Source organism: Salmo salar, chromosome 24 (genome assembly GCF_965601325.2).
Source record: "Salmo salar chromosome 24, fSalSal1, whole genome shotgun sequence".
NCBI classification, from domain to species: Eukaryota; Metazoa; Chordata; class Actinopteri; order Salmoniformes; family Salmonidae; genus Salmo; species Salmo salar.
In genome coordinates, this window is record NC_138314.1 from 2661469 (window position 1) to 2687932 (window position 26464).

The 26464-nt window shown below is 42.0% G+C and overlaps 1 protein-coding gene across 1 annotated transcript; it reads right to left on the reverse strand.

Moving 5' to 3' along the window:
- Positions 1 to 764: 764 nt before the first annotated feature.
- On the reverse strand, positions 765 to 23125 carry LOC106584896 (heparan sulfate glucosamine 3-O-sulfotransferase 1). The gene is made up of 5 exons (XM_014170527.3): positions 22809 to 23125; positions 5430 to 5830; positions 4946 to 5210; positions 4492 to 4666; positions 765 to 2362 (listed from the first exon to the last, which is right to left on the reverse strand). Exons 2-5 carry the CDS (start codon positions 5664 to 5666, stop codon positions 2134 to 2136), a joined length of 906 nt encoding a protein of 301 aa, XP_014026002.1. The 5' UTR covers positions 5667 to 5830; positions 22809 to 23125; the 3' UTR covers positions 765 to 2133.
- Between the last annotated feature and the right edge of the window lie 3339 nt (positions 23126 to 26464).

The window sequence follows — 26464 nt, forward strand, 5'->3', positions numbered from 1 at the left end:
GTTGTAAGTGTAGAACTAATACATGTATTAGACTTACTGTTAAAAGTCAACACACTGTATGTGTATTTAAAGCCCTATGTGTTATGTATTTGACCTGCTGAGATAGGACTTATGTGTAATGAACACGATGGGAGACAGAGAGCTAGTTTTAAGCGCAGGGTGCAGCAGGTGTTTATTGCAAAGAACCACAGGAGGAGGCAGGTAGCTGGGTCCAGGGGCAGGCAGAAGGTCATACACAGGGGTCCAAAAGGGCAACAGTACAGACAGGGAAAAGGCTAGTAACGTAGTCCGGGAGATCAGGAAATGGGTAGATAACAGGAAATCTGATAGTTTTTGCCTGACTCACTATCATACAAGGGAGGAGTAAATCACGGGAAAAACTGCTCCGAAAGACGTGTGTCACAAAACAAATAATACCTTACAGTGATGGGGGCAAAGAACTGAACAAAATAGTGTGTGATAATGACATACAGGTGTGTGAACAGGTGATTAGAATTCAGGTGATTGGGATCTGGAGAGTGAGCTGCGTTCAGGGGATCTAGGTTTTTGAGAGTGTGAGCTGGAAAGTGAGCTGCGCTCAGGGGATCTACGTGTTTGATGGTGTGGGTTGGAAGCAGATGTTACAATATGATCTTTACAATACGCTCTGTCTAGGTCAAGTAATGTATTTTGGTTGGTACCCTACATTATTCTTCTCTCTCCCCCTCTCTCTCACCCCTACCCCCCATCGCTATGTTCTATTAAATAATGTTATTTTCTCTGGGTTAAAGTACACCAGTACATATTTATTGAAGAAGATTTTAGAAAACATATTTACAATGCATTACAGCTCAAACACCTTAAAATCTAAATTCAACAATCCCAAAAATATACATTTCTATTGAACATTTGAAAGAATAATAACAAGATAAGTACACATGATTATCTAAATGAGGACATTATTTTAGCTCACAGGCATACTTTTTATATTGGTAATCAATTTTGTGAAAATGGTAAGCAGTCTAAATCATCAGACTCGGTTTGAAATAGCTTCATATTGGTACAGTAGATCTACAGATGGACTTACCTTTTATGCAATTAAGCATTCAGTTATAGTGCAACAATAAGCCCCATCTAATTTCAAAACATTCTTCTACCCTCTATTTTCTGTACACTTATACATTTCCTCCAATGGTATCTGCTCTGAAACTCATTTTAATGACCATCAAAATGACAAGATTTGTTTTTAACTTGATTGTTCACGATACAATTGTATGGTACAGTTTATTGTAGTTATTTTCTTACACTCGATTACATTCCAGTTTGTGCAACCAAGGCCAACGATGACAGGCACCAGCAAGAGTCATGATCAGGTGGTATTAGGACCACCAGGCATACAGTATTAGAGAATGGGCACTTCAGTTCATGTTCTCCAGCAGGTAGTACCATAAAAAAAAACAAATCATTAGAATGGACATTCCCATTCAAGTCAATGTTCCATGATGGGTGGACCGGCTGCCATATTGAATGTACCCATCATCTATTTCTATGGGTAGTTAGAAATAGTGTCCCTCAGTGAGAGTTATCTTATACAGTCTATCCTTGTTGTGCTTTTCACTCCCAGGCCTGGCTTGGTTCAGCTCATTGACAGTAAGAGAATTGAGAACATTCAAAACGTAACACCTCTAAAGATCTTTAAAATCGTCTGTGTGCATCCGTGCTTTTATCCTTTCATCTCTCAGTCAATTCATCCACCCACACCCTTCAATTAACATATCAATTAATCCATCCGCACACTCAACAGTCTGCACACCAATCTATTCGTCCATTCATCCCATCCACCCACCTACCTGACAGTCAACACACCAATCTATCTATCCGTCCAATCAATCAACAGTAACTTCACACAGGCCCATGTCCTTTCACTGTTGACCTGCTCTTAGTGTCTCTAAGCATCTCTAAGATTACATTCTAAATGGTACCCACTCTGCCCAAAAGTAGTGCACTACATAGGGAACAGGTAACCATTTCAAAGGCATCCCAAATCTTTGCTATTATGGCCAATATCTCCAGTTGGCCCTGTCTGTCCCCTCTCTCTGTCCCATTAAAGGTGGTATCAGAGCAATAAAGGGCCTTTTGTTTCTTGATGCACAGTCAGCACCAGGAGAAGAAACGTCCCACCATTTCAAAGAACAGGCGGTTGGGTTCTTTGAAGTATCGGCAGAGCTTCCTGAAGGCCCGGGAGCTGAGAGGAGCGTGGGGCCTGCCCTTGGACTCATCCAGACACTTGTCATGGCCCCCGGCAGAGAGGAGGCAGTAGAAACCTTTAGTTGTGTTGAAGTAGAAGTTGGAGGGAGTGATGCGGGGCAGCAGGTCCAGGAACCTATAGATTATTTATTTATTTTATTTAACTAGGCAAGTCAGTTAAGAACAAATTCTTATTTACAATGATGGCCTACTACAATGACGGACTACGTTAGATGAGATTAGATAAAAAAATGTTCATCTCCTCAATAAGGCAATTGAATAGCATCTTACACAATATAAGTTACATACAGACAAAAGTAATAGGTGGGCCATGAAAGGATCCTCTCTTGGAGGTCATTTTTTATTCAGGCCCCTATTTAATCAGGCAATCCAAAAGACTGTTAGGAGAGGGAAGATGGCGGAAATGGATGTTCTGTTCGAAACTGATGGCGGGTCGGATAAAGATGAGAGTGAGAATGAGTGGGCTACAGTCATGAAAAAGAAAGGAAACAAAATAAGTAAAGTTGTGATGGAAGCTAAGAAATATAATGGGTGCATTGGGTGAGGTGGCATTGGTGGCAGCCACAAATTCTGGTTTTATTTCGATTTTTTGTGTGTCCGCAGAACATACTTTGCGCCTCAAAAAGATTTTTGAATGCAGTTTTGTGTATGGATTTACGAAGCAGGGCGCCTGTCTCTGGGGTTGCTCATGAAGTGAATGCAGATGATATACCTGAGGAAGTAGATGAAGTGATTGGTGCATGTTGACTGACCTGTGTGGTGAATGGAGTAAGGAAACCCACTTCGTTCATATTTTAAAGTCTCTCCCTTCTCATGTAAAGCTAGGCTATATGAAATATCCTTTAAGAGCTGTTGTGCTTAAGCTCCTCCAGTGTAATAAATGCAAAAGATTTGGGCATGTCTCAAGTGTATGCCGATGGGGGGAAAGAATGATATGCCAGCTGAGGTTATATGCTGCAACTGTGGTGGCCATAGGAGTTTGCTGGCACCTTATTTGGGGAGGACGGGCTCGTGGTAATGGCTGGAGAGGAATAAGTGGGATGGTATCAAATACATCAAACACATGGTTTGATGCCATTCCATTTGCTCAGTTCCAGCCATTATTATGAGCCGTCCTCCCCTCAGGAGCCTCCACTGGTGGTGGCGAACATATGGCCTAGTCTCTGGATTGCGCTGTTAGGGTGAAGGAGACAGAGGTGGGGAGAATAAGGGCTGTCCAGCTTGTCTCCTATCTGGTGGCGGAGAAAATAGTAGAAGGAGCGAGTGGCGTTGAAGACGCAATGGTAATTGAGACTGCACCAGTGAATGTTTCTCGGCAATCAAGGGATCCTGATATATAACATGTAAAAAAGATGGACTTTGCAGCATTTATTACAATGGTCATAAACTGCACAGCACAAACAAAGAAGAAATCAGAGAAAATTTGAGTTATTGTGCAGCAGTACGCTTTTTGAGAATCAGTGAGTTTACAGCCGAGGCATTGCAAGAAATCTTGTCAAGGGATGCTCCGTCCTCACGTGCCCCTGATCCTGTGTAGGGATGTGATGCTATTTTTTTTTTGTGTCCATTTTTGTTTGTTTGCATGATGTCGTTTTTATCCCCCTTTAATACAATGGATATTTTTTCTATAGTTTACCACCTGTACAGTAGGTGGCGGCATGCACCTCTAACATGTGTTCGTGGACCGCCATAATAACATATAAGATGAATAAGAAGAAGACTGCTATTTCCGGGTCCTTTCAATGAACTTCCAGTTTGTTGTGTTTGGGGTGCTCATTTCTGTGAATTTGACCAACAATAGACATTAGGTTAAATGTGTTCAAAAAGCAAGGTTGGTTAAATATGTAGGCTATGTGCATGGTGATAAAGTGTAATTTAGGCCATTTTATTGAAGTATAATTCTGTGTCCCAAATTGTACCCTTTTCCTATATAGTGTACTATTTTTGACTAGCCATCCCATTATGGAATGTCATGTTGAACAACAAAGGAGCTGATTGACTGACTATCCTTCGAAAATGTCTGCTGTGGCTTTGGCTACCTAGCATCTCCATCCCTGGATTGAGGTATGTTTTCTGAGCTATATCTCATGCCGGCTCCATGGTTTCCTGGGCAGCCTGCCGTTCCGACCTTACAGGGAAGATATACTTACAGTGATCGTAAGTTCAGAATCTTATAATGTCTACTTTTGACCAGAGGGTGTGTTTTAGGAACACACCCAAAAATTACATTAGGTATAACATTACCTCTCCGCCCTCTGGAGCTCTGGGAAGGGGTCTCTGATGAGGGCCTCTCCGTCCACCACATGGACCTGCTCCCTGGGGAAGACATCCAGCCAGCGGTCCAGGTGTTGGTGGTACAGACTCCTCTGCAGGGCTTTGTAGGCCGGGACAATGTGGCCCTGGCGGAGCAGCAGCTCTTCTACAATAGAATACATAAAATAGAGTAGAATATAATATTTTATTTTAGAGCAGAAATGTATATATCCCAACTCTTGGCACACATATAGGTTAGGAGGAACAGGATCTGAGGTATGGAGCACTGGATGGATTTACACTTTTGTTGTTAACTGCATTTCTCAAGTGAACAACGGTGGTAGTAATGATCTGACAAAAGCAGCCCCCAATTATCTATCGCCTGGGACTTGAACTAGCAACCTTTCAGTTACTGGGTCACCACTCTAACCTCGGTGCCAATTACCTAGAGACTTGTAGGGCTTGTGACGGGTCACCCTATTATGGAGGACCTGGGTGTAGTCGGAGACGAGGCGCTCAGCGGGGTCCCGGACGATCAGCAGGAGTCGGACAGCAGGGTTCATCTCCCAGACCCGCTGAGGGACCTGGGGAGAGGCAAAGTAGCCAGGGGTTTTCTCCACCGTCACTTGCCCAGGCAGGGTGAAGGGCATCTGGGAACGATACCACGCCAGCCCCCGCTGGTAGTGCTCTTCCACGTTGAAGTAGTGCACCTAAAAAGAAAGTATGTAGTGTTGTTTAATACCTTATCCCCCCCAAAAATGTACTTCTGTAAAGTCTGTATTCTAGGATTTTATCTTGTTCTTTCATTCTGTTATGCTGCATGACTATTTTCATGCCATTGTGTTAAAGCTTTGAGAGTAGTCTATTGTGTGAAAGTGCTTTACAATTTAAGTTAAGATGGTCATGATGATGTTTCTATTTCTCATTACCTCTGCCTTGGCCACCTCTACGTCCGGATGGAGGTTGAGCATCTCCAGGAGGGCCCTGGTGCCACCTTTACGCACGCCAATGATGATGGCTCCAGGTAGTCGCTGCTTGGTGGCATTACGAGAGGGGGAGGATGAGGGGGAGGAATAGCCGGCAACTCTGAGCACCCGTAGACAGACACATAGCTGGGTCTGCAGTAGGAGGAGAACCAGCAGGGCTAGGAGAACAGTCCACAGCATGGTGGACTATGGGCTCTGGAGTTGGGAGGATGAGGAGGGGGGAGGTACATACACACAGGTACAGAAAGATACCCACAGGCTGTGGGGCTCGGGCGAGGAGGAGGGTGGGGGTAGGGGCTCCTAGGTGAAATGGGTTCAGGATCCAGGGGTCTTCAGTGAAGAGCCTGCAAATGAAGAGTTATTTTCCACTGTCAAAAGCAGTTTTAAATATCTGAGTTTAGGTCATTTTAGGTCATATAAATTAGCTACATTTAGGGTAGAGAACTCATGAAGACTGGAACTTCTTGTCTGTATTAGGGTTTCAAAGCTACCAGTAATTTAGAAAGTCACTGGAATTTTCAGTAATTTTGTCAATTAACAGAAAATCTATGTCAATCTATCGTAACTTTGATCCTTTATATTTTAATAACTGTATTCATATATTATAAATGTATTATATCTGTGTCCATGTTGTCCATTAGTTTCTAGTATATAGATCATATTTTTAAATACAAAATAGCCCAATTCATGTAAAACGATTCTAGTCAACAATGGCATTATTTCGAATTAACCCTGAAACTCTTCCAGCTATTGACTGTTCACAACTGCCAGGAGTGTGACGTCAAAACATCGACAACCAATACATATTGACATAGTAAAAAAATATGTAAAGGATATTTAATGCTGAAACCCTCATATTAAACACCAATGGGATTCACTTAGTTGATGGTTTATGTTTAGGATAATGTTTTGCAGTTTTGTAATTCTATTTTTTATTTAAAAATGATTTTCTTTAATTATTTCATATATTTGACATGTGATCAGTCAATCAATCAAATGTATTTATAAAGCCCTTTTTACATCAGCCGATGTGATAAGGCCACACAGAGGGCCAGAGATGATTACAGACACCTGTGATAATCTGAAGTACCCAAAAGGGCCACTAAAATCCTTGAAAGATACCAACCCTAGTGCGTATTGTCCCTGCATGTGTCAAACTCAGTTTCCCCTCTGGGGAGCAATATTGTTAATTAAATCATTAATTGAAAGAAAAAAACAAAGTATTTGGTGCAATGTCAAATGGTAAAAGTAGGCTAATGTTCAAGTTCAATTTCTCTTTTAATAACCACATGGAAGTGATGGACACTGAACTATGTGGATATGGACTAACATTAGAGAATGAACAGTTCCACACAATTTAGATGATAATTCTCCATCTTATTAATTAGGTGGAATAAGTAGGGTATCTCTCAGTCCTGGCGTGGGTGGTTCTGTCTGTCACTTGTCCTCAACAGACAGGCAACCAGTCACAGAAGGAGGACTTGTAGAGAGCGATTGCAAAGTCAAGGCACCATGTTGACATGTTGTTGCTGTGTCTGTGTTCACCAGGCCTTAACATCACTGCACAGCGGTGTCAGTACATGTAACATGATCCTTCCTCTGACATTGTCTCTCTGTTTCTATTGTTGTTATTGTGTTCAGGCCAGTTATTTATTCACTTGTCGTGTGTGTGTGTGGGTGTTGTGTGGTCCTGGAGAAGAACCTCGTCAGTGTTCGGTTCCTGTGTTCCTTTTTAATTGCACCTTAGGGGAATGTTGTTGCTCCAGCCGCCCCGAGAGTTCGTCTAGTCTCCCTGCTCGGTGTCTCTTTTGTCATCATTACCTTCATCAAGTCAGCTATCAAGGCTGAAGGGTTTGTCCTGGTGTTTCGTTTAGTTTGTCTTTGAAGAATTTACTCTGAAAGTGGTGGCTACTGGCTAGTATTTTTCTATAATGTATGATATTACAGTTTTTTTCAATCACGTTGGTGAAATTTCACAAGTATGTGGTACATTTTCACAACTATAAGCGCAAATCAAAACAGATAATCAAAATAGCTCACGTTTCAAAACGAACACATTCACAAAGTCATTTTTTCACTGCATCAAATCACTCTTTGGATTTGGATACATATTCAATCTAAGTATCTGCTTTCCAAAACACAATATTCACTTTTGATATTATTTTCTTGTCATTTGTTAACAATATAATTAACTATTACTTAAACAAACTGCTCAAAACTGATAACTACTAAACCAAAAGCATGTAGTGCCTAGTTACCCCTATAGTTTGATAACTGCTGAACACTGTAATATTGTTTACCTCATAAATGTAGCAATTTGACATCAATATATGTTGGAAATCATATATGGATAAAGCTGTAAATACTACATGATTCTCCATCAGCCAGTGTGCTTCAATAGGACAAAGTGGGAAGAATCAGTATGTGCTACCATTAGAAATTATAGTGTAGTGTACAATGCACTGCTGAAATGGGCTACCTGGGTTGTATATAACAATATATTCCACTCATGATCTACATTTCATTGATACACTGTAAGCTGATCAATTTCAAGCAGAGTTGACAAATCATGTAAAAAGGCCATCTTGTACAATGTTGCCACAAAGTTGGAAGCACAGAATCATCTAGAATGCTGTACATTTCGGGGATCTTTTTATTTCAGCGATCTTGTGCATGTTGCTTTTATATTTTTGTTCAGTATATATTGAAATGATGTGGAAATAACATTGATTCAACCATTGTGAAGAGTGACATGTCTTGTGGGGTATGCATGGGTGTCAGAGCTGTGTGCCAGTAGTTTAGACAGACAGCTCGGTGCATTCAACATGTCAATATGTCTCATAAAGTAGTGATGAAGTCAATCTCTCCTCCACTTTGAGCCAGGAGACATTGACATGCATATTTTTAATATTAGCTCTCTGTGTACATCCAAGGGCCAGCCGTGCTGCCTTTTTTGTGGCACCTGACCACACGACTGAACAGTAGTCAAGGTGCGACAAAACTAGGACCTGTAGGACCTGCCTTGTTGACAGTGTTGTTAAGAAGGCAGAGCAGTTCTTTATTATGGACATACTTCTCCCAATCTTTGCTACTATTGTATCAATATGTTTTGATCATGACAGTTTACAATGTAGTGTTACTCCAAGCAGTTTAGTCATCTTAACTTGCTCAATTTCCACGTTATTTATTACAACATTTAGTTGAGGATTAGGGTTTAGTGAATGTTTTGTCCCAAGTACAATGCTTTTAGTTTTAGAAATATTTAGGGCAAACTTATTCCTTGCCACCCACTCTGAAACTAACTGCAACTCTTTGTTAAGTGTTGCAGTCATTTCAGTTGCTGTAGTAGCTGACGTGTATAGTGTTGAGTCAACCGCATACATAGGCACTCTGGCTTTACTCAAAGTCAGTGTCAGGTCGTTGGTAAAAATTGAAAAAAGCAAGGGGCCTAAACAGCTACCCTGGGGAATTCCTGATTGTACCTGGATTATGTTTGAGAGGCTTCCATTAAAGAACACCCTCTGTATTCTGTTAGACAAGTAACTCTTTATCCACATTATAGCAGGGGGTGTAAAGCCGAAACACATACGTTTTTCCAGCAGCAGACTATGATCGATAATGTCAAAAGCTGCACTGATGTCTAACAAGACAGCACCCACAATCATTTTATCATCAATTTCTCCTAGCCTGTCATTTGCGTAAGTGCTGTGCTTGTTGAGTGCCCTTCCTTATAAGCATGCTGAAGTCTGTTGTTAATTTATTTCCTGTCAAATAGCATTGTATCTGGTCAAACACAATTTCTTCCAGAAGTTTACTACGGGTTGGTAACAGGCTGATTGGTCGGCTATTTGAGCCAGTAAAGGGGGCTTTACTATTCTTTGGTAGCGGAATTACTTTAGCTTCCTTCCAGTTCTGAGGGCACACACTTTCTAGTAGGCTATTGAAGATGTGGAAAATAGGAGTGGCAATATCGTCTGCTATTATCCTCCGTTTTTTTCCATCCAGATTGTCAGACACCGGTGGCTTGTCATTGTTGATAGACAACAATAATTGTTTCACCTCTTCCACACTGACTCTTCCACACTGACACACTGACAATTATTGTTTTTCATAATTTGGTCAGATATACTTGGATGTGTAGTGTCAGCGTTTGTTGCTGGCATGTTATCTCTAAGTTTGCTTATCTTGCCAATGAAAAAGTAATTAAAGGAGTTGGAAATATCAGTGGGCTTTGTGATGAATGAGCCATCTGATTCAATGAATGATGGAGCCGAGAGGGCTTTTTTCCCCCAAAATGTAATTTAAGGTGCCCCAAAGCTTTTTACTATCATTCTTTATATAATTTATCTTTGTTTCATAGTATAGTTTATTTTTATTTAGTTTAGTCACATGATTTCTTAATTTGCAGTACGTTTGCCAATCAGTTGGGCTGCCAGATGTCACGTCCAGACCAGTAAAGGGGTTATTTGTTATTGTAGTTTGGTCAGGACGTGGCAGGGGGTGTTTGTTTTATGTGGTTCGGGGTTTGTTGGGCTATGTGTTTATGTAGAGGGGTGTTTGTTTAGAGTGTTCCGGGGTTTTGGTTAATGTTCTATGTGAGTATATTTCTATGTTCTAGTCTTTCTATTTCTATGTTTAGTTGATGGGGTTGACCTTCAATTGGAAGCAGCTGCTCTTCAATGCTTCTAATTGAGGGTCTTATTTAAGAGGGGTGTTTTTGTCATGGGATTTGTGGGTAGTTGTCTCCTTGTTTAGTGTCTAGCACAGTGTCGTTCGTTGTGTTTGTATACGTGTTTTGTTTGGTTTTTCCTTCTTTTCACCAATTAAAGAAGATGAGTATACACGTTCCCGCTGCACCTTGGTCCAATCATTACGACACCCGTTACACCAGACGTTTTTTCCATACATTTTTCCTCATCCCTCTTAACCATACAATTTTTCAATTCCTCATCAATCCAAGGGGATTTAACCGTTTTTACAGTCATTTTCTTAATGGGTGCATGCTTATTAGTAACTGGAATAAGCAATTTCATAAATGTGTCAAGTGCAGCGTCTGGTTGCTCCTCATTACACACCATAGACCAGCAAATATTCTGTGCATCATCAACATATGAATCACAACAAAATGTATTGTTTGACCTCGTATACACTATGGAACTTTGGTTTTCCTAGATATGGCTATAATATTGTGATCGCTACATCATATGGATTTGGATACTGCTTTAAAGCAAATTTCTGCAGCATTAGTAAAGATGTGATCAATACATGTTGATGATTTAATTCCTGTGCTGTTTGTAACTACCCTGGTAGGTTGACTGACAACCTGAACCAGGTTGCAGGCACTGGTTACAGTTTGAAGTTTTTTCTTGTTTGGGCAGCTTGATCATAGCAAGTCAATATTTAAATCACCCAGAAAATATACTTATCTGTTGATATTACATACATTATCAAGCATTTCACACATATTATCCAGATACTGACTGTTAGCACCTGGTGGTCTATAGCAGCTTCCCACAAGAATGGGCTTTAGGTGAGACAGATTAACCTGTAGCCATATTACTTCAACAGTCTCTAAGCTTTACAGGAATGTGGTTCTGAATATAGACCGGAACACTGCCCCCGTTGGCATTTCTGTATTTTCGGTAGATGTTATAACCATGTATTGCTACCACTGTATCATCAAAGATATTCAGAGAGTTTCAGAGATGTCATCTGTTACAAGCAAGTTATTGACTTCATGGACCTTGTTTTTCAGGCTGCATATATGGGCTATTTATCACTTTTCTGGGATGCTTGATTGTTTTTAATGCTTTACTGGGAGCTTATCAGAAATAGACTTACTCATGTTATTTATATTGGAGCTAATAGTGCAGGGTGTGCTGCACAAAGTGGTCTTCCTACTAGGGCACACCGCCTCAGTGCTAACAGTGTAACTCTGGTTCATAGGCTCATGATTACTGCATACACTAGCTGTAGGATAAACATAAGTATTCGGTGCAATTAGGGGCACATAAATAAAGTTACTTACATTGTGTTTGCCAATGCCCCTAGGATCATGTACATTTGATGCAGCATTATGATGACTCATTGTCACAATGGTAGGGATTAACTGAGCTGGCCTTGGATCATTGAATGAACCCTCTCTCTCGCTCTCTCTTTACAAAAGCCATTTTATAAATTATTATTGTTCTCGTTCCCCATTTCTCTATATTTTCCTCTTCTCTTTCAACATTTTCTCTCTCCTCTCTCCTTTTTGTCCTATATCCCTATATATCTCTCACATGAAGATACAGACATGAATATAATATATGATAGCTGAGGAATTACCCTAAAGCCTATGGTAACGCAGAAACCTCTTATCTACTCATCAATTCATCATTCTACAATCCCACATTGCATCACACTCAGTTCCCTGAAATGTTCTAATCTCACAACTTTTTCAAAACTATTTCGGTAAGAATAGAGTGGCAGAAACCTGCTTTGGAAGCAGTCAGAAATACAGTACATCATGAATGTTGTCTTAGCACAACACTGACAGAGACGGCTGATATGAAAGGAGTTCAGAAGTAGTATGTGTATGCACATCCAGTTACTTTTAGATACTTGGTAGGAAGGGTAAAGTCATGAAAAAAGGACACCTATCATATTAATAGTGGACCTTACAGTAATGAGTGAATGGGAAGGGATTGGTGTTTCATTATAGAGTGAGAGGAGGGCCTCTAGCCCAGGCAGATCCCAGTGCTAGGCACATGTTTTTTTATTTGTTTATCCCAAACCTTAACCCTTAACCAGAATGACTGCCTCAACTTAACCTTCAAAAACCAATGTTTAACCTCCCGTGGACAAACGTTGAATTCTGAAGTCAATTTCACAATTTTGTGAGGTCTTGTTGCTCTAGCTAGCTTTTAGTTCAGCTCTGTTCAATAGGAGAGCTTCTCTCCCTCTAGCAGACAGCAGGCTACTCCTTGTGACTCCAATTTGGCACCATGCAAAAACCACAACAACAAGGCTTGGATTGTCCATGGTGTGTGGGGCTGTGAGAGCTCCATATGGACTAACAGTATTGCTAGGCTGAGAGAGGAAACTTGAATTAATCTAATTATTTTTGAAATATAGATATAATAAACTGTCACACCCTGATCTGTTTCACCTGTCTTTGTGCTTGTCTCCACCCTCCTCCAGGTGTCGCCCAACTTCCCCATTATCCCCTGTTTATTTATACATTTGTTCTCTGTTTGTCTGTTGCCAGTTCGTTCTGTTTCGTGAAACCTACCAGCATTTGTTCCCTTGCTCCTGTTTTCTAGTCCTTCCCGGTTTTGACCTTTCTGCCTGCCCTGACCCTGAGCCTGCCTGCCGTTCTGTACCTTACCCCACCTCACTGGATTATTAACCCCTGCCTACCCTGAGACTGCCTGCCGTTCCGGACCTTTTGCACCCTCTCTGGATTACTGACCTCTGCCTGCCTTTGACCCGTCGTTTGCCTGCCCCTGTACTATAAATATACTTTTGTTTCTTTGACACTGTCTGCATCTGGGTCATACCTGAAACCTGATAATATACTATATAATATAGCAGTGCTTATTCTGTTTTCTCTTTCTCCTCTTGCTCTTTCTTGGCTAGTTTATGGGTGTGTGGATTTTGTTAGTTTGAGTATTGCATGGTTTGGTGAGATGCTTCTTACTTTGTATCTAAATCTGAATGTGTTTGCACTCTTTGTGTGTGTGTGTGTGTGTGTGTGTGTGTGTGTGTGTGTGTGTGTGTGTGTGTGTGTATGAACACACGTCTCTGTTTGCCGTCCTGTGCCTTAGAACTCTCTTTTGGTGGGTGCTGGTATTTGTGGTTGGGAGTGTCGGGGATTATCCTGCACAGAGGGACAGAGGGAGGGATGGAGGGTAGGTGGGTCGGGATGGAGGGGACAGATGTAGTCTGTGTGTGTGTGTGTGTGTGTGTGTGTGTGTGTGTGTGTGTGTGTGTGTGTGTGTGTGTGTGTGTGTGTGTGTGTGTGTGTGTGTGTGTGTGTTCTCAGCGGGAGTGTGTGTGTAACACAGGCAGAGAGATTGGCCCTAGTAGGGGGTGGCATGGTGAAATCCAGTAGATTGCCAGCCTAGCCATATCACCAAGGCTGTTGGACGGTAGATAAAGTCTCTCTATGTTTTTCTCTGTTTATGTATGTTTCTTTCTCTCTATTTGTTACTGTCTCCTTCTTTCCATTTGTTTCTCTGTTGCTCTCTCTGTCTCCTCCTTTCTCTCTCCCGGTCTCCTCCTTCCTCTCTCTCGGTCTCCTCCTTTCTCTCTCAGAGAGTGGCGTTTGCAACACCAGGGTCGCGGGTTCAATTCCCGCTGGGGCCAACCTTATGAAAAATGCATGCAAGTCGCTTCGGATAAAACCGTCAGCCAAATGGCATATATTCACATTACTACTGTGAATGTGTTATCATTCTTTCAGACAACTGTCGCAACAAACCAAAACCATATCATTCAATATAATGTATTTGCACACACAAATGACAAAGAAAATCTAATGAAGGCTTCATATAGTCTCATTATATTTTCATTCCATGTGTGGATAGACAAAAATCATCCAAGGGGGATCTATAAACAAATTCAACAAGGACATGAGAGAGACAAATCTGTCATACTCATTGCATGAGTTTGGGACTACTTCAAACATTTTCTTGCTATTCGATAAACTAGCTACCACAACAAAGCTAGCTTTCGCAACAAAGACAGAACATTTTAAGCTGTAGTCAAATGTAGGATCTGGAATACTTTCTAATTGTATGACCTGACTAATTAAACATTCGTTTTTCCTGTTCACTTCACATGGTCAGGAACAACTCCTGTCACAGGCAAGCTACCCTTTCTGGGAAAGAACTGTGTGTGCGACTTTTCAGAACGCGGCGGGAAATGTGCCGAAATGACAATGTTTGTTTCATTGACAGACTGGTCACAACCTTGAAGGAGTAAGACTAATGTCTTCTTTAGCCCATGCAGCATCTGAATTTGTTAAAGTATCTGTGTGTGTTTGTGTGCCAAAGAGGCACTCCTAAAGCCTTAAGAAGCCCCTCGGAGTGTAGTCCTCCTTTACATGAACAGGCTTAAGTTTGAACATCAGATCTCTTTCTTCAGAAGAATGAGGGTAGAAAAGAGAGGGACGGGGAAAGGGAGAGAGAAGTTCTGGAGATAACCCCTGTTATCGGGGTCCAAAAAGTCTCTATTTCCTGACCCCCTCTCTTCCTCGCTCCCTCTTGCTCTTTCTGTCTCTCTCTCCTTCTCTCCAGCAAAGACACTGACTGCAGAAATCTGCCCACTGACCCCCGACTGGGTTTCAAATGAGACTCTTTACAAAAACTCCACACCAGCCGCCCAACACTCTCCCCCCTCACACACACACACGCCACCCCAGACACCATTTTCTCCCCCTCCCCAGCCATCCGCGCTTTAAGATCTGGGTCAATCGTATCAAACACTCAAAAGAGCTCTCTATAGTCTGTGTGTGTATGGCGCATTGATAATGGATGGTGATGTGTGTGTGTGTGTGTGTGTGTGTGTGTGTGTGTGTGTGTGTGTGTGTGTGTGTGTGTCAGAGAGATGAGCAGGGGGTGTCTGGGTTAAAAACAGGGTGTTTCAGGGGAGTGTGTATGTGTTTGTAAAAGAGAGCGGGAAAGTGTGTGCGTGTTTGTGTGTGTGTTTGGGATCTAATTAAAGATGCCTTTGGCATGCAAGTGTGTCTGGGCGCAGGCGTTGGCATACACCCCATGCTAATGTCTGGAGTGTGAGTTTACTGTTCATGGCAGTCTGGCACAGGGTAGTGCATGCGTGTGTGTGTGCATGTGTGTGTGCGTGTGTGTTAACATGGCAGCCTGTGCCATTTAAATTTGGAGAGGTTAAAACAGTCAGAAAGAGAAAGAGAACAGGCTGGTTGTCAGTCTGTTTAGCTGGACCAGAAGGTCCCTGGGTACAGTCTAGTGTAGTGTGGAGCGCTAACTCCTGATGCTGAATCATACACACAGTTACATGCACAGATGCAGGCTTGAAACAAATGCACAGAGGTAGAGCACACAGATGCATACAGGCACCTCCCTTCACTCACATATCAGCCAACCAATACACACACATGTGTGCGAGCACACACTCAAACACACAACCTCCCCTCACACACACACCCTTGTTTACATGCTCACAGTCCAATGTAGCACATATGTTGGTTTTCACACAGTAACGTACTGTAGCTCTGACAGCCTGCTGTCACTATCTGGCACATTACATCACAGTGGATATAAACAACCAGGTTTGACACGTGGATCACTGATGGAGTGAAAGCAGGACACGGGGGCTACTCTCTTCTCTATTTCTCTATTTGTCTCACTTCCTCTTTTACTCCTCTTTCTCATTAAGCCGTGATGGATCTTGCGTGCTTGTGTAGCTCCTGGTACCAAAATACAGTCACTCATTTCAATGGCTGTTTGTTGTCAAGAGAAAGTCAATTCTGATCTGTCTGTCTGTCTGTCTGTCTGTCTGTCTGTCTGTCTGTCTGTCTGTCTGTCTGTCTGTCTGTCTGTCTGTCTGTCTGTCTGTCTGTCTGTCTGTCTGTCTGTCTGTCTGTCTGTCTGTCTGTCTGTCTGTCTGTGCTGGGTGTGTGTGTGTGTGTGGGTCCACCGAGAGTCTGTGTCCACCGAGAGTCTGTGACAGAGTCAATTAGGATCTGTGTGTGTGGGCAGGGTGTGTGTGTATGCGTGTACTGTACTTTATATGAGCAAGGGTGTGTGTATGTGGTTTGGAGGATGTGCATATGGGTGTTTGGAATGGGGGCACGTTGACATGTGTGGGAGGTACTACTTAAGTAGTTTTTTGGGGTATCTGTACTTTACTTTACTATTTATAGTTTTTGCAACTTTTACTTTTACTTCACTACATTCCAAAAGAAGTACTCGTTACATTTCGAATGCTTAGCAGGACAGGAAAATGCTCCAATTCACACACTTATCAAGAGAACATCTCTGGTCACCACTACTGCCGCTGATCTGGCCGACCCACTAAACACAAAGGCTTCACTTGTAAATTATGAGTGTTGGAGTGTGCCCCTGGCTATCTGTAAATAAAAAAAAAATGGTTTGCATAATATAAGGAATGTGAAATTATTTATACTTTAATTTGTCCTTTTGATACTTAAGTATATTTTATCAATAACATTTACTTTTGATACTTAAGTATATTTAAACCAAATACTTTTACTCAAGTAGTATTTTACTGGGTGACTTTCACTTTCTATTAAGGTATCTTTACTTTTACTCAAGTATGACAATTGGGTACTTTTTCCACCAATGTGGGTCCTGAACTCTGCCTATCTAAATTTAATATGAGAAGAGGATACGGAAGAGATGAAGACAGGAGGAGAGAGGGAGAGAAATAAAGAAAAAGAAAGAGTAAAGAAGATGATAGGGCGGCAGGTAGCCTAGTGGTTAGAACGTTGGGCCAGTTATCGAAAGGTTGCTGGATCAAATCCTTGAGCTGACAAAGTAAAAATCTGTCGTTCTGCCTTTGAACGAGGCAGTTAACCCACTGTTCCCCTGTAGGCTGTTATTGTAAATAGGAATTTGTTCTTACTGACTTGCCTGGTTAAATAAAGTAAAAAAATGTACTGTAGGTTGGAGAGCAAAAGGAGAGGAATGAGGAGAGACCTAAAATCATTCTTTGTAACCCTCTCACCTGGGGCCATGAGACTAAAATGGAGAGAAAGAAAGAGAGGGGGAGAGAGAAGAACCGATAAAGACAAAGAAAGAGGATTGGTAGAAGTAATATACCCGGCCGGGTATGGGCCCAACGCTCCAGCGCCATACATTTTCAGGGCTAGTTGATTCAGCAGGTGAGACGAAACGGAAGAAGGTGGCTCTTTCTTTCGTTCTCTCTCTCTCTCTCTCTCTCTCTCTCTCTCTCTCTCTGCCCTTCTCTCTCACTGTCCTTCTCTCTCTGTCCCTCATATTCTCATAGTGGTTCTCTGTGACATATCTAATAGCCTGTGTGCCTCCGTGCTTCTCCAGACTGACTGACACACACACACACACACACACACACACACACACACACACACACACACACACACACACACACACACACACACACACACACACACACACACACACACACACACACACACACACACTGAGACGAGGGGGGCGGAGGTGGAAACATTAGAACATCAGGGTTTTAGCAGGGGGGTTTTGATTGACCAAGCACTTAAGACTATTAAATGACTTCATCGCCCTCCTCACCCTCTTGCTCACCACCCTCTCACCCTACCTCTCCGCCCTTCCTCTCCCCATACCCCAAGTCCTCAGGCTCTCTTTGTGACTGGAAATTAATGAGTGTAGACAGCGATGGATAACCCCCCCTCACCCGCCCTCCCTCATCCCTCACTCCCACCTTGGGCTTTCAGCTTAAACCCCTCCTGTGGTGTTTTCACCATCAAGGTCAAACCAATGCCATTTACAGTAGTACGGTATTTCCCAACAGAGATTTGCCAATGTCAATGTCTGGTGTCCTTGGTTTGTTTTTTGGGGACAGACAGTTTACAGTTGTACAAACTGATAAATAGGATACAAATTGGATTGATTGGATTTGATTGATTGACACAAAAGCATGGAAGCTCTTTCAGTCAGTGGGTGTGTTAAAGGACTTGATCTTTAGAGTCCAGTCCTGTATTGGCATTTCCTCTCCGATGCCCTTTACCCTCCACCCTTCCACCCTACTACCCTACTCCCCTGACCCTAATCCTACCCAGGGGCTTCATGACCACACAGACTAGGCCCACCCAAACAGCCAACCCAGAGCTCCCTGAGGTCCTGACTGCCCCACTTTATCCCACTTGATCTTAACCACTGCCCAGCAACCCCAAAGAGCTAACCCCAGACCCAAAGAGCCAGACCTAGCCCAACCCCAGAAACACAGTCTGTGTGTGCATCCGTCCGTCTGTCTGTTGGTGTCTGTGTAATGTGGGACCTCTCCTGCTCCCTCCATCTGGTGGTCAGTGGGTGGTCCTGTCACCTCTCCTTAAACCAACTGGAGTGTGATGGTCAAGCAAACACCGACTCTGTCTCCACAAAGATGTGTGTGTGTGTGTGTGCGTGCGTGCGTGCGTGCGTTTCTATGATGAGCTGAGGTCATTGTGCACTTGTGCCACCTGTACTGTAAGGAGAGAGGATCTTTGCCCCAACTCTGACTGACATGGTGGATGACTGCCAGATAATGAACTTTCCCACACACTGTTAGCACTCAGCTAAATCCACACTCACTTAGTTAAATAACACTCCGCTCGATGACCTCAACATTATCAACAGTTGGCTATTTCTGGTGAGAAAATAGACTGGGAAAGGTATTGTCGATTCTATCGATTTAGAATGTAAAGTAAACAAACACTTCCTGTCCCCCCTCCCACTGTAACTTTTGGAGTGTGTAGCTGTAGCATGCGCCTCATTGCCCTCCAGAGGACATGCTCTCTGCTCATAAATAATGTCCATGTATTATTCACAGCTGCTTCGCAAGCTCCCCCTGCTAATGCCTCCTAATGTGCCCAAACACACAGTTTCCACACAGCCTGGCCCTGGCCTGCACTCACACACTCACAGTGCCAGGTGACACAGTGACGGACAGAGACCCCTTATACAGCGCAGGCCAGTGCACAGGGAGGCTGGGTGACTCTGTCATGTATGTAATTATAACCACTGAAGCATACTGTAAGTATGATCTCTCTCTCTCTCTCTCTCTCTCTCTCTCTCTCTTGTTTATGTTTATCTCTCTCACTCTCTCTCTGTTTCTTTATCTCTATACCTCTCCCCCTCATCACCTATCTCTTCATTGTCCCTCTCAAACATTTTTGTCATTTAGCAGATGCTCTTATCCAGAGCGATTTACAGGATCAATTAGGGGATTCTTCAATGATCTTAAACGCTAGGCTACCTGACGCCCTCTCTATAGCTTCCATATCTCTATGTCAACGGCAGCTTTATCAATATGGGTTCAATCAATTTTCCCACACATGCATCATAGTTTCTGACTGAGCATTGACTCAGTTAGCTTGAGGACACAGTGTGACAAAGCCAGAGTACGGTATTACGACAGAGTAAACCTCATCAATATGTAACAGTGCCTTTGTGACTCTGCTTAGGAGGTGAGTGCAGTCTGAATGAAGAGAGGTTTTAATGTACAGTACACCAGGGAACATTCTGTATGACAAAAATAACTATTTTCAAAGTACAGTGCTTTTTTTTACATGACTTTCTAAGACAGCTAAAACAAAGTAATGGCATAGTAAAAAGTTTAACCCTGAATCGGTCCTAATGCACTCTTGACCTGGCCATATGAGGATTTCGTTTTGATGAGCCAGGATGTCTTGATAAAGATAAAGCCACAACTCCTCACATCACATGGTGCTGTTGTCCCGGTTAGTGACTGATTCAGACAGAGGCTCTATTCACTGTCTCTCACCGTGTCTCTCACCCTCTCTATCTCGCCCCCTCCCTATCACTCCCCCTCCCCGTTGCTCCCCCCCTTTATCGCTCCCTGCATATCTCTCTGACCACATCTACACTTTCCAAACATTACAAAGGTCAAACATTATTTGGTTAGTTTTACTTTTACTCCTGTGGCTGGTGGTTTCCTCAAGCTTGCTGGAAATGGGAAGGGGAATTCTGAAAATATACATTTTGTGAGCTCATTTGAAATTAGCATAAAAAGAGAATGACAAAACCCCCTACTTTGGCAATTGGTTTACAATGAATCTTGAATGAGTTCGAGAGGTTGGTTGGCTTACTCACAACATGATTGATATGACAGGATCAAGAACATAATATTCACATACTGAATCAGACTGTTGTGGTTGGTTTTCACTACCCTGGAGTTGTGAACTACCACTAGTACAGTGACTGTCACACATGCCAGATTAGTTAGAGAGGTTGGCTTACAACATGACGGATATGACTATCATGAATATGATGTTCAGAGTCCGAGGCAGTTGTGGTTTATACTACGCTGGAGTTGTGATTCACTATGGGTGTGTAATATATGCAGCCCACAACACATGCTGTGTGTCCACCACTACCTGTTTATCCATATACCACAAGTCCTCCACTAGCTGTTTCTTAAAAGACCATATCATAAATCTCTGTCTCTCTGTGAGCATCTATCTGTCCCCCCTCTCTCACTCTCTCTCTCTCTTCCTCTTCCTCTCTCTACCAGCATCTATATCTCGCACACACTCACACACACACGCGCGCGCGCACACACACACACACGCACACACACACACACACACACACACCAAAGTGACATTCACAGACCACTCCCACTGGCCACCGACTTCAATTAATGTCACCATGTCATTGAATTTAGGCTAACCCCTAGAGTCGATGTCCGGACCCCTTCAGTAATGTAATTAGCATAATAAAAAAATCCACCTAACAATCTGTCCGTTTTAGCTACTGATATCAGGTTTTTTGTATTGGATGCATCTCAATCCACCGCATCCGCCGATGTCGCACTTATGCATCTGTGGTGACAGAGCTAAAGCGGTGTTTGTCAGACCATGAGACATCCCAGAAACCGGTTTTCTCACAAAATCGTATGTAGCGTCCAAAAGGTTAATGACCCTTCTATGAAAAGATGAGACTCTCACGAACACGATGGTGTTCTCCGTTTTGCTCTACGACCGCCACAAGCGTCTTGGGACTCGTCTTAAGACAATACAGCCAATCTGCCAACTTCTGTCTGTAGCGTCCGAACAGTTTGGGCTACACACTAAAATGACCCCTCTGTGGAAAGGTGAGACTCTCACAAACACGTACATGCCAGTTGAAACATTTTATGGAACTATAAACTACATGGAAACTGTTTAGTGCCAAAAATAAGGGGTTAAATACATGTATAATTTGTAAATGTTTCCTGATCTTTCCTATATCTGAGAGATATAATAAAGATCAGCAAACATTTTTTATATATATATATATATATATATATATATATATATATATATATATATATATATATATTTTTTTTTTTTACATGTATTTAACCACTTATTTTTGGTATTAAACAGACACTTCAGAACAAACTTTTTGGGGACTATCTATGGTTCCATGTAGTGAATCTGTTATTCAATGCGTTTGTATGGACTAATAGCCAAATAAGTCCAAATAAAACGAATAGCCAATTAAGGCCAAATTAAACATCAAATATGTATATACATTACCTTTCAAAAGTTTGAGGTCACTTAGAAATGTCCTTGTTATTTGAAAGAGAACCACATTTTTTGTCCATTAAAATAACATCAAATTGATCAGAAATAAAGTGTAGACATTGTTAATGTTGTAAATGACTATTGTAGCTAGAAACGGCAGATTTTTTATGGAATATCTACATAGGCGTACAGAGGCCCATTATCAGCAACCATCCCTCCTGTGTTCCAATGGCACGTTGTGTTAGCTAATTCAAGTTTGCCTAGAAGGCCAGCATCCTGGAGTCGCCTCTTCACTGTTGACGTTGAGACTGGTGTTTTGCGGGTACTATTTTAATGAAGCTGCCAGTTGAGGACTTGTGAGGCGTCTGCTTCTCAAACTAGATACTCTAATGTACTTGTCCTCTTGCTCAGTTGTGCACCGGGGCCTCCCACTACTCCTTCTATTCTGATTAGAGCCAGTTTGTGCTGTTCTGTGAAGGGAGTAGTACACAGCGTTGTACGAGATCTTCAGTTTCTTGCCAATTTCTCGCATGGAATAGCCTTAATTTCTCAGAACAAGAATAGACTGACGAGTTTCAGAAAAAAGTGCTTTGTTTCTGGCAATTTTGAGCCTGTAATTGAACCCACAAATGCTGATGCTCCAGATATTCCACTAGTCTAAAGAATGCCAGTTTTATTGCTTCTTTAATCAGGACAACAGTTTTCAGCTGTGCTAACATAATTGCAAAAGGGTTTTTTAATTATCAATTAGCCTTTTAAAATTATAAACTTGGATTAGCTAACACAATGTGCCATTGGAACACAGGAGTGATGGTTGCTGATAATGGGCCTCTGTACGCCTATGTAGATATTCCATAAAAAAAATCTGCCATTTCCAGCTACAATAGTCAATTACAACATTATTTCTGATCAATTTGATGTTATTTTAATGGACAAAAAATTTGCTTTTCTTTCAAAAACAAGTACATTTCTAAGTGACCCCAAACATTTGAACGGTATTGTATATATCTTATTTTATACTTCAAAGGATCTTAATATTAAAAGTGTGTGAAAAATTCAGAGTGTAAATAAGAGAGAGAGAGAGGTCTTACCTGAGTCACTGTGACACTGGACCTGTGTCTAGGGTTGCCTCTGTCTTCCTCCTCTTTTCCTTTTCTCTCAACTCCTCTGTGTCTGTTCTCCTTTCAAAGCCTCTGAGAAAATCTAAGTGTTAGATAACTCCATTCAATGTTTTCCCTTTCTCCTCCTTTATTTCCTTCCTTTTCTTCCTCTTTCCTATTCTCTGCTGTTTGTGGTGTGCTTGCCCCGCGTTACACTGAGAGATGTGTGTGTGTCTCTGCCTCTGTTTCAAAAAGAGTGAGTGAGTGAGAGTGTGGTGTTGAGTGTGATTCCGCTGATTGTCAGAGCGACTGACAGAGAGAGAGAGAGAGAGAGAGAGAGAGAGAGAGAGAGAGAGGGAGAGAGAGCAAAGCGAGCAAACACATCGACCCCTTAGGGAAATCCCTACTCCCGCCTCCCTCTTCCACCTGCCCCCTGCTCTCTCTCTCCATCAACCCCTCTCTCCCATTCTTCTCTCTGATTTATTTATCTTTCACATACTTTCTCTGTCAATCTTTCACCCCAACACTTTGAATGGGCATAAGACTTAACATTTGAATCTTTCCCTCCTTTTTGTCACTATGCATATTTTGATGATTTCTTTCCAGCCATGACCATGCCTTAAGACGTCCTTAGACATATTTGTGAAGACATCTTGAGACATCTTACTGTGAAGATATGTCTTGGGAATTGATGACGTGTCTTTAAAGCCTCAACTTTGTGTCTCATTCAAGATGTATCCAGACATCTGAAGGTGAAGGCTGAGTATATAACAGCGTTTGATTTTACTTGAAAACAAATGTTAGTGGGTTTTTCAACCTTCACATTTCTCATACCATTCAATATAGACAGTTATTTGAGAATGAGACTTTGAGTAAAAATCTTTGACCTTTTCAGTTTATTGCTGAGAGACTGTGCGTATCACTTGACATAAAGTGGAATTAGTAGCACTTATGAATAAGCTCTGAAGGTTTTTTCTTTCCTCAATCAAGATCATAAAGGCTTTGGGAAAGGCAAGCACATCTTAGCCTTTGTGTAATTTCCTTGATTTTGTAAGGAATGTATTAGCAGTAGTAATTATTGTAGAATAGTTTCCAATGATCGAGACTTCATCACCAATGTACTTCTCAAAATGCTCAAAGTTCCACAGACAATCAATGCATCGATTATAACTTTTAGTCAGGAATGAGTGTTCTGAATGAGTTTATTGGATTCATACAATCTAGGTGAACATCGCTAATATTGTTCAGATTTGGTTGCAGGTTAGAGCATGGTGCTTTTATCAACAGAATTGTGGGTTTGATTTGGGTAACATACAAACTGTACAAACTGTATGTTGACTGTAAGCCTGAAAGCCTTTGTTAAATTACCATAGTAATATCTAAAAGTACATGCATGGCTGAAAGACGATTGAATAAGACTAAGATCCTCAAGTGACCTTTGGGATAAGACTCCCAGACAGGTGTATTGGAGGGATCTCTTGATCTCATTCCATTGGACCGATTACACTCTTCAGCTTTAGCCCCATAATCTGTTCTTCTAATACAGTGGCAAGAAAAAGTATGTGAACCCTTTGGAATTACCTGGATTTCTGCATAAATTGGTCATCAAATTTGATCTGATCTTCATCTACGTCACAACAATAGACAAACACATAGTGTGCTTAAACTAATAACACACAAATTATAGTTTTTTTGTCTATATTGAATACATCATTTAAACATTCACAGTGTAGGTTGGAAAAAGTATGTGAACCCCTAGGCTAATGACTGGACTCAGCTAACCTGGAGTCCAATCAATGAGACGAGATTGGAGATGTTGGTTAGAGCTGCCTTGTCCTATAAAAAACACTCACAAAATTAGTTTGCTACTCACAAGAAGCATTGCCTAATGTGAACCATGCCTCGAACAAAAGAGATCTCAGAAAATCTCCCCCCACACACACCTCCCCCAACCCCCACATACACACACACCCTTTATTTGCTGCATATGCCCTTTTCAACAGTTATATTAATCTCTATTTGTGTCTCTGCGCTCTCTCTCTCTGCTGTGTTTTTTTGGTGGGGTGGGCGGGTATGTAGAGGGAGGGATTTTATGCTGGATTTTTTTTCAAAAATGAGAAGCTGCACTACTGTCGAGGTTCTCCTTGGGGGGTGCACTTCACCGAGCAACCCTGCTCCTTCTCTTCTTCTAGACCCCTGGGATTCACTCCCCACCCCTCTACTCCTCCCTCTCACCCCTCGTTCTCTTCCCCTTTCCCTCTCTCCCTCATTTGTCTCATCACCCACTCCTCCCTCCCTTCTTTCCTTGTTAGTTCATCATCTCATCCGCCTCTCTTCATCTCCTTCCGATGCTCCAGCTACCTAGAGCTCTGAGCCCAGTTTCCACGAAGGCCCCCAACTTTTCTCTTCCTCTTTGTCTCCTTATCAGACTGTATCTGGGTCTGAAGTCTACCTCTCTCTTCCCAGACACTTCTTAGCTTATCTCCTTCCTCTCTCCCCGCGGCCCTCCCTCTCCTCCTCCCCCCTCCTCCTCCCTTCTTTTTTTATCTTCTTCATGATAAACACTTTTTCACATGCACACCTCTTTATTTTTGGTAACACTTTATTTGGATAGCCTGGATTTTCCATCTGTAGATGCTCTACAGATGGTCATACTATCAACAAACTGTCTGTTGATATGCAACTGCTTGCTAAGGCTACGTTTAGGGTAAGGTTTAGAATAAGGGTTAAGGTTAGGGTTAAGTTTAGGGTTAGAATAAAGGTTAAGGTTAGGGTTAGATAGTTAGTTGAAATGTTACTGATAGCCTGTAGAGCATCTAAAGATGGTCTACCAAAATAATGTGAAAGACAAGTCAACTGTGAACATCAGGAATGAATAATGCAAGACAGGAAGCAAACCCCTCAACAACAACAAAGCACGACACACAACCACTACAAGAAGCGCTCTAATTTACAACCTGCTGTTTGTGTGTAGGTGTGTGTGTGTGCGTACATGCGTCTGTGCGTGTGTGTGCGTGCTATAAAAACATCTGTAGTGATGGCACACTGTCAGACAGTAGAATAGGTGCTATAGTTGTTAAGTTGCTTCTCCACCCTGAAGTCTCGCTTCACTCGGTTTCTCTATTGCCTCCTCCAATGAAAATAACCTTCATAACTATGAAATGTAGACCTAATTTAATTATGGGCTGCATTTGGCTGTTATGGCGTGAATTTATATAGCGCCTTTTCACTGGGTCCCAAAGTGCTTTACATTGCCATTTACCTCATCCACCATCCATGTAGCAGCACCCAGCTGCTGTTAACCAATGATGAGAAGTTGGATGTGCAAATTATGAAGATTGTTTTGTTGACTTTGGCTGGTATGTTTTACGACTAGAGTAGACAAGAAATGAGTAGATGTGGAGAGAGGGAAAAGCAACCATTCAGCAACTATTTAGAAGTAATTTTAAAAGCACTCATTGTTTCATTCAGTGCCTGAACCTAGATCAGCACTCCTACTCTGAGACCCTTTATGAATACGGCCCCTGGACTCTTTTTCTCTCTTTACACTCTTAGCATTTTCTCTCCTCAGAGTATGAATGCACTAATGATCTTTTTCTCTTCTTCAATCAGAAATGAGATCATTCAACAGTCAAAAACACAAGACA